Raw genomic sequence first — 7,956 nt, 5'->3', positions numbered from 1 at the left:
CTGCCTGCAATCCCTTTCATGCTATTAGAAGTGTGTGCCTTCTCTCTTTTTCCCTCGGCTGTGGTGGTAGGATTCATGAATGTTTTCAAGAATGAGTTTATTTTTTGCCTTAATTGATTTTCTCTACTTTTTGGTTGTCTTCATTATTAGCTACCCTTGTCATTATTATTCCCACCTTCTACCTTCATTTGAAATAATTTGCTATTTTTTCCTGAAGTCTTGGTATGATATGTTAGGTCATCGATTTTTTTGAAGCCTTTTCTAATATATTCATTCATGATTTTTAATTTTCTCATTTCATATGTTTGATGTGTATTATTTGCATTATCATTCATTGAAAACATTTTCCCACTTCTGTTTTGTTTTTCTGTTTGTTTTTTTTTTTTCGATTTTGGTTTTCAACTCACACATTGATTTTTGAGCAGTCTGTTGCATTATTTCCCAAATGTAAGGATATTAGTTATCTTTGAGGGTAGAATCAGGTGACTGCCAAAGGGCCCCAGGGGCTCCTGGTGGTCTGTGTTGGGAGTCCAGGCTGTCTGATGGTCGTTAGGCGGTGTCCACTGCAGGCAGGCAGCTCCTGTGCCTTCCGGGGTCCGTGCAGTCTTCCTCCCTGGAGCGTGGGGTCTGGGTCCTTCCTGGGCTAGCGGACGGCGAGAGCAGCATACACGCTGGGCTCTTCTGGGGGCTCCCCTGACTGGGGGGCAGGGGTTGCAGTCTACCGTCTGAAGGTCGAGTGGTTCAGCTGGGCATAGGTCACATCCTGGGGGGCTTCAGATGCGGCGGCCTGCAGTGGGGGAGAGGGAGGGAGGGTGTGTGGTTGGGGTGGGGGAAGCCTGGGGTCCCGGACAGGATGGGACTCACCTGACCGTCCCTCTGCTCGTCCTCTTCCGCTTGTCTGTCCTTCTTGTCCAGCAATCTCCCCGACAGGGAGGAAGGAGAGGTGGCCACCCCCCGCCTTAGTCTTGATCTTGAGTGGTTCACCTGGGCGTACATCCCCTGCTGGGGGTCTGCATCCTGCCTGTTCTGCTGGAGGGAGAGAGTAGGACAGAAAGGGGACTTCCTGGATCCACTGTGATCTCCTTCCGTCAGCTTTCCACTGTGTTGGCAGAGTGATGCTTTAAAACCTTAGGTCAGGTCACTTTCCTGATGGAAGCTCTGGGGACCTCCTGACACCTTGGAGCCTCTGGATTCTTTCTACGGTTCTGATTTCAGTATTAACATGTTATCTCCCTTGCACATTTGGCTCCAGCTGCACGGCCATCTTCCTGCAAAAGCACGTCCCTGCCTCAGGACCTTTGCACTTGCTGCCCCCCCACCATGCACTCTGTCACCTTCTCTTGCTTTACTTTCCTTATCGGGACCTTGCATTCTAGGACGCTACCTGCTTCTTTACATATAGTCTTCTCACCTACCAGGTGAGCTCCCTGCTGCACCTGCAGCACCTACAGGGAGCCGGGGGGATGCGCTCTCCTTGTGCACCACTTTTGGGTGAATGAAGGAAGGGGGCCTGGGGACTTTCAGGTGATTCACTTATTCACAAATCCTCTTGAGATGTGGGGCTTCTCTGCAACGCCAGAAGGTCAGACAGAGGACGGGGAGCCAGGAAAGGGGACCCCGAAGGAGGGGCCATGAGGTCACAAGGAAGCAGGAGGGGTAGAGTCACAGCAGGATGACCCAGGAAGCCCGGAAGGAGAGGTCAGTGTGGGACGCTGCTGGAGCTGGGATGTGAGGACAGAGACGTGTCCATTGGACTGAGTTTGGCAACAAGAAGGTCTCTGGTGGCCTGGACAGGAGCAGGGGTCTCACCGGATGGTCCAGCTGCACCCCGTCCTCTGGCTGTGTGTCCTTCACGGCAGCATCTGCTGGGGCAGAACAGGGTGTGTATCGCTTGGTGGGATCCCCTGAGATCCCTCAGGGCTGGAGCCCCTGCAGTGCATCCAGAAGGGGCCACTGAGACCCAGGGGTGAGGGGAAGTGTGGGGTTTCAGTCCGCACCCCATGAGCCCACCCCTTCCCAGCCTTCCCCTCCCCCACACAGGTGCCTCCAGAACCCTGTGTCCCCCACCCCATCCTCTTCTGCTCACAGAGGGCCTGGTCCTGGGCGGCGGCGGCTGGGCAGGAGCTGGGGAGGAGGCGGGCGTGTTAGGGGGAGAATGAGGGGGAGCTGCGGGCGGGGCGGGCCTGGGGGTCTTCGGGGCGGGAGTTACCTGCTCTGCAGGCCTGTGTCCTTGGGCTCTGGGTCTGCAGCCCCTGCGGGAGGGTGGAAATCAGCCTCGCCCTGGGCTGGGGCAGATGACAGAGGCTCGGCCCTGGGACTCTTATGACCCCCGCCCCTCACACGGGATTCAGGAGGAAAGAAGGAGACCTGAACTCATACTTGCGTACATGTTTCAACACTTCATGAGATTGCAAAAGAGGAAAATACCTTAGATTACACATGTCAGCTGACAGTACGTGTTTTCTTTCTAGATTTTTGAGTTTCAGACTCTGGACAATCTTTTTCTAAGCTGACCTTGCCCATCTCTTAGGTTTCCCTTCGGCTGGTGCCCTAAGGCCACCACCTCCAGGGGTCTGGGTCACCCTGTTCCCTACTCACCCGACTTCCTCCGTCTGCTCTGACCCCAGTGTCGGACGAGGAGGACGAGGGGCAGCAGGATGAAGGCCACCGAGACCCCGATCAGGACGTTCAGGTACCATTTGAGACCTGGGGCACCAGTGACGTCATGCATGAGCCCAAGATGCCATTTAATTGAGCGCCTACTGTGTGCAGGGTCGTGCTGGGGTCTGTGCATTCATCTCCTCTAACCCACCCCACCCATTTTACAGATGAGGAAACTGAGGCACAGAGAGGGAATTCACCAACCCCAGGTGACCCAGTCTGGAGGTGGCAGAGCTGGGATTGGAACCCAGGGCTGTGGGCTCCCTGAGCTGTCCTCCTGGCGTGCCCCGCCCAAGGTGGACACCAGCTTTGTGCTCTGGGGGCTTCTCATCTGCAGGGGGGCCTGTCCGAGGGTCTCATCTGGAGCCGAGGGTCCTTCCTTGTTACCTTCCCCTCCCCCACCGCAGCAGGGACTGGGGGAGGGGCCGGCTGTGTGCGGTGGACTCTTCATCTTTCCCTCCCCCTCCCTGTACAATGCCACCACCACTGCGGCACTGGGGACAGGCCCCCATACAGTCACATCCTCAGGGGCCTCCCTGTGAGGCCTCCTCTCCTGGGAGGTCAGAGCCAGAAGTCAGAACTGAAGGAAATCTAAGCTCCGGGCCACGATTCTCTGCCTTTACACTTGGAGAAACTGAGGCCCAGGCAGGGGAAGGGGGCCCAAGTCAGCGTCTCCAGAGGTACGTGAACTAAGGCCATAACTGAGCCCTGCCCCCCTGGGCCCAACACCATGTCCCACAGACCCTCACTCACCCGTCTGCGGGCCTGGCTCCGTGGGGGGAAGGGCCCCAACTTCAGAGCCTCCTGGGTGTCAGGACAGGAGGTGAGGGTTGGGGGCTGCTTCTCCCCACGTCAGCCCACTGCTCCTCCCCCAGGATGGGCCCCGAGGGGTCATTCCCTCTCCATGACCCCCACACTTCATCCACCAGCCTCAGAGCTCCTGGTGCCTGTGGTCACTCCAGCATCTCTACCTGACTCCCAGCCCCCCTGGGACACAAGCTGTGCTGAGATTGGGTCAGGATTTAGAGCAGCTGAGGACCTCAAGGGACAGGCCTGGGGCCAGGTGTCCACATTGGGCAGAGGCCCCAGTGGCTCACCAGCTCTTGAAATGGGCCCTGTGTGTGGGTGGTGGTGTCCCCAGAGGATCCTGGGAAAATGCCTGTAGTTGGGTGAGGGGCTGCGGCTTCCCTGGGATCCCCCCTCTGCTCACACTCTGGTGCTGTCTCTGCTCTGGGGCTGCCCTTGGCTTTCCCCCTCCTCCTATCTGAGAAGTCTGGTGACCGGACGTGAGAAGCAGCAGGGACGGGAGGGCCTGGTTTCCCTCCGTCCCTCTGCAGGCTGGACCCCCTCCGCATCACCCTCCCTTGACTCTCCTTTGGAGCCCCCCTCACTCCTATCCTAGAAAGGGGGTCACCTTCAGAGCTGACAACAGGGACACAGAGGGGACAGGGCTGGGGCCCCTCACCTGAGACCGTGAGCTCCAGGGGGGCACTGGCGTGTGACAGCAGGTAGGGGTTACTGCTGAGTGAGCTGTAGCACCTGTAGGTCCCATTGTGGGCTGAGGTCACGGGACTCATGGAGAATTCGGCCTGGAAATGCCCACCTCGGTACTTTGATCTAAGACGCAGTGGGGGCCGGGCTGCCCCCTCCTTGGACAGAAGGAAAGTTTCCTTTGTGCTCCTTGACTGACACAGCAGGGTCACGTTCTCTCCTGAGGCCACCACGGGGCCCGGCTGCACCGAGAGGGAGGGTGTGTCAGGGAACGACCCTAGAGAGAGGAAGGGGGGTGAGGGGCTACCTGCCCCCTGGTTCCGAACTGCGGAGCTGCGACTCAGCAGGGCCTCCCTGAGGCCCCTCATCTCGGTCTGTCTCTGTTTTCTCCGAGTCTCTCCCTCTCCCTGCCCACCCCCATCTCTCTCTGTCTCCCTCCCTCCCTCCCTCCCTGGGGACCCCTCACGCCTGGTCCCAGCATCCCTGTGCAGAGTCTGGGTCCCTGACTGACCCGCTGGCTCCTCACCTGCCACCAGGATGTCCAGGGGGTCACTGGGGGCCGACCACTCGGAGGAGAGGTTGTGTCCACCATAGCATCTGTACCGGCCCGCGTGGGTGTTGGTCACTGGGCCCAGGGGGAAGTCAGCTTGAGAGAGCCCAGCCTGGGGCTGCCAGCCAGGGCGCTGGGGGAGGGCCTGTCTCCCCTCCTGGGACAGAGCGAATCTGTCATAGCCGACGTCAGAGCGACACTGGAGGGTCAGGCTCTGTCCAGAGGCCACGACAGGGCCCTGCAGGGTCAGGAGGGAGGGCTTCCCAGACACACCTGGGGGAAGACCAGCCCTGGGCTGTAGGGGCTGGTTCCTCCCATGAAGCCCCTTCTCCCATCCTGGTCCCCAGGCCTCACTGTCGCTCACACTCTGTGTCTCTGTCCTGTGCGCCCCGCTCCCCCTCACCCCACCCTCTCATCTGGGACAATCCTGGGAGAAAAGCATCTAATAATCTGTCTCGTGCCTCAAGAAGTATGTGAGGCCAGGGTGGGACCTCCTCACCTGGGACCAGGAGCTCCAGGGGGTCACTGGGGGCCGACCACACCTGCGGGGTGTCCCTGTAAAAGCCGTGGCATCTGAACATCCACCTGTGGCTGGGGGTCACGCGACCTACGGGGAGCAGGGCCTGGGTCTGCCCATGGGGGCCTCGCTGTGCATCCAGGGTCCAGGAGGACTTGGGTTCTCCTTCCTTAGTCAGAATGAACCTGTCCAGTCGCTGCCATGAGCCACACTGGAGGGTCACGGTCCCTCCCGAGGTCACCACAGAGCTCGGCAGGGCTGAGAGGGTGGGTTTGCTGTGGGCCCCTAGGAAAGAAGGAGGGAGCTTGTCAAATGGGGCTCACACCCCCCTTTCCTCCTCCAGGGCTGGGCTGTGAGAGGGACACACGCCTGAGAGCAGACTCCCTTCCTGAGGGCAGAGCCTGAGGCTGGGACCCCCGAGTGTCCTCTCACCTGTCACCACCAGCTCCAGGGGGCCACTGCGCGCTGACCTGCCAGTGAGGCTGAGGTAGTAACAGTGATATCTCCCTGCATTGTCCTGTGTCATGTGTGGGATGGAGAAGTTGCCCTTGTTCCCGGGCGCCAGTGAGGGCTGTCTGTCCCAGGAAGGTGAGCTTCCCTCTTTATGCAAACGGATCACCCGGACCCCCAGGGTCCCCTGACACCAGATGGTCACGGGGCTCCCCCAGGGGATCACAGAGCCTGGCTCAGCCCAGATGGTGGGTTTGGGGAGAGTGCCTGGAAGGACATCAGAGGCTGGGTCACAAGACATCCTCACCCCCAGGTCCCCAGCTCTCAGCCCCCAACCTCCCGGACTCCCCCTCCTTCAGCTCAGAACTGCTGATCCCCACCCCATTGCCTGGGGGTGGCCCCTTGTCCCCATGAGTAGGAGGGAGGTGGGACACCTGGGGACAGACTCACCTGCCTGCACCTGGGTCCTCAGGCTCACACTCAGCCCTGGAAGAGAGACCCCTGTGAGAGGTTCGCCCTGAATCCTGAGCAGCGCCTCTCCTACCCGTGAGCCTCCTGAGTCCTGGGGTCTCCTGACAGAGCAGCCTGGCTGTGGGGAGGGGTCCGTCCCTGGCTGGGGCTTCCCCTCCCCCTCCTCCATCTCACCGAGGCAGAGCAGGGCCGTGAGGCTGGGGGTCATGGCGTCTCGTCCCTGTGGTCCAGGCGGTGCAGATGGAGGAGATCACGGTGCCCTCAGGACGGAGACCCGAGGTTGTGTCCACTGGGAGCCTAGTCCTCCCCTTCACGGGACTGTCACGTCAGCAGCCCCACAGGAAGGGGAACTGCCCCTCCCCAGGAGCCTGGCTCTCATTCCCATGACAGACCCGGTGTCTTCCTGAGACGCCCCTTCCAGGTGAGGGCGACCCGAGCTCGTCTTTCCCTCTTAGAGCCTCCCCGTTTTATCTCCTTCGTCCTTAGCCGGTCCATCGGCAGGTCCCTGTGGGGTCCTCACCATGGACAGGGATCACCCAGGCCCTGGCGATGCTTCAGGGAGGTTGCAGGTTCCTGCTGCACCGCAGAGCTCAGATCAGCAGAGACACACGTGTAACATCTGCCTACAGCTCCATGGAGGTCAGTGTGGCAATGAGCACAGAGGAGAAGTTCAGGGCAATAAGGAAGGATACATGCCTGCTCCCCTGGCCCCAGAGTGTGGGTTTGCTTTCTGTCTCAGCCCTCTTCAGGGACTTCTCCCTTTATCTTGAAACAGCGTCCACTCCACCTTCCTGGGAACAAGCCCCTGAGGCGTTCCTGCCTGCTCGGTGGCCCTTGATCCTTGGACAGGGCTCTCCTCCCCGTCCTGTCGTCCTGCCTGGAAGCTTAGGGGGCCTTGATTTGAGGTAGAGGTCTCCCTTTGAAGGAAAACATCTCTATTTAACTCTGTCCCCACTGCTCTTGTAACCGTGAGGGCAGTGCCCTTTCTGAGCCTGAGTTTCCTCCTCTGCATGTTGTCGCGAGCCCCACTCCTCAGCGTGGCTGTGCGCTCAGTGGTGTCAGGTTCATTGCAGGATCACCACTGTTAATTTCCAGAGCAGGTGACAACAGCAGTGGGTGGGACATGAGAGGATCCTGGGCTCAGACTCCACGGCAAAGTGGGTGGTTGTGGTGCCCACCTAAGAGCCCTCCTCTGCTCCTAACACTGAGAAATGCTGTTTTGAGTATTTCTGAAACACGTACCCACAGAAACGTGCAGTAAAAGAGAAAGAAAGTTCCCCAAATGGAGAGGGAACCAGACCAAAGAAGAGGGAACTAGGCTGAGTGGCCCCCGCTGACCGGGATCATCAAGGGGGTCATAGGGAGGAGGTTCCCACCTGTGTGGACAGAGAGAGGGACCCAGGTCCTCACAGGCAGGGAGGGGTCAGGGCTCCAGGTGGAGGTTGAAGCTGCGGCCCCACTTCCCCGCCTTTCTGGACGGGCACTGGGATAGCTCTGCTCACTGCCCCAAGCCCGTGGTCAGCATTGAGCCACCTCCCCTGTGTGGCGTGAAACAGACTCAGTCCACGACTGTCAGCGCTGGGCGTCCACCCTCGTGAGAGTGTGAGGGTCCCATTGGACCATCCCTGGGGCCACAGCTGTGAGCAGATGCTAAGTCTGAGACGGTGGGTAGCACGGGGCAGAGCAGTTGCAGCAGTCGCCCCTGGTCAGCCTGACTCCCAGGACAGCCCGGGAGACGCCTTCTAGGAGAGACCGGGGGTGTGAGGGCAGAGCCTTTAACAGGAATGGACATCACAGTGACCCTAGTAATGATGAC

General features: G+C 59.5%; 1 protein-coding gene across 1 annotated transcript; it reads right to left on the bottom strand.

Moving 5' to 3' along the window:
• Positions 1-405: 405 nt before the first annotated feature.
• On the bottom strand, positions 406-6,348 carry LOC309977417 (leukocyte immunoglobulin-like receptor subfamily A member 6; the record flags this gene model as incomplete). The annotated part of the gene is made up of 12 exons (XM_082863517.1): positions 406-787; positions 865-1,029; positions 1,810-1,862; positions 2,087-2,124; positions 2,210-2,252; positions 2,599-2,706; positions 3,415-3,465; positions 4,127-4,429; positions 4,679-4,975; positions 5,202-5,504; positions 5,652-5,936; positions 6,120-6,348. 12 exons carry the CDS (start codon positions 6,346-6,348, stop codon positions 719-721), a joined length of 1,944 nt encoding a protein of 647 aa, XP_082719643.1. The 3' UTR covers positions 406-718.
• Between the last annotated feature and the right edge of the window lie 1,608 nt (positions 6,349-7,956).

Source organism: Leucopleurus acutus (genome assembly GCF_964270905.1).
Source record: "Leucopleurus acutus genome assembly, chromosome: 20".
Taxonomy (NCBI): domain Eukaryota; kingdom Metazoa; phylum Chordata; class Mammalia; order Artiodactyla; family Delphinidae; genus Leucopleurus; species Leucopleurus acutus.
The sequence above is the reverse complement of the archived record's forward strand: the minus strand, read 5'-3'. Positions and strand labels throughout refer to the sequence as shown.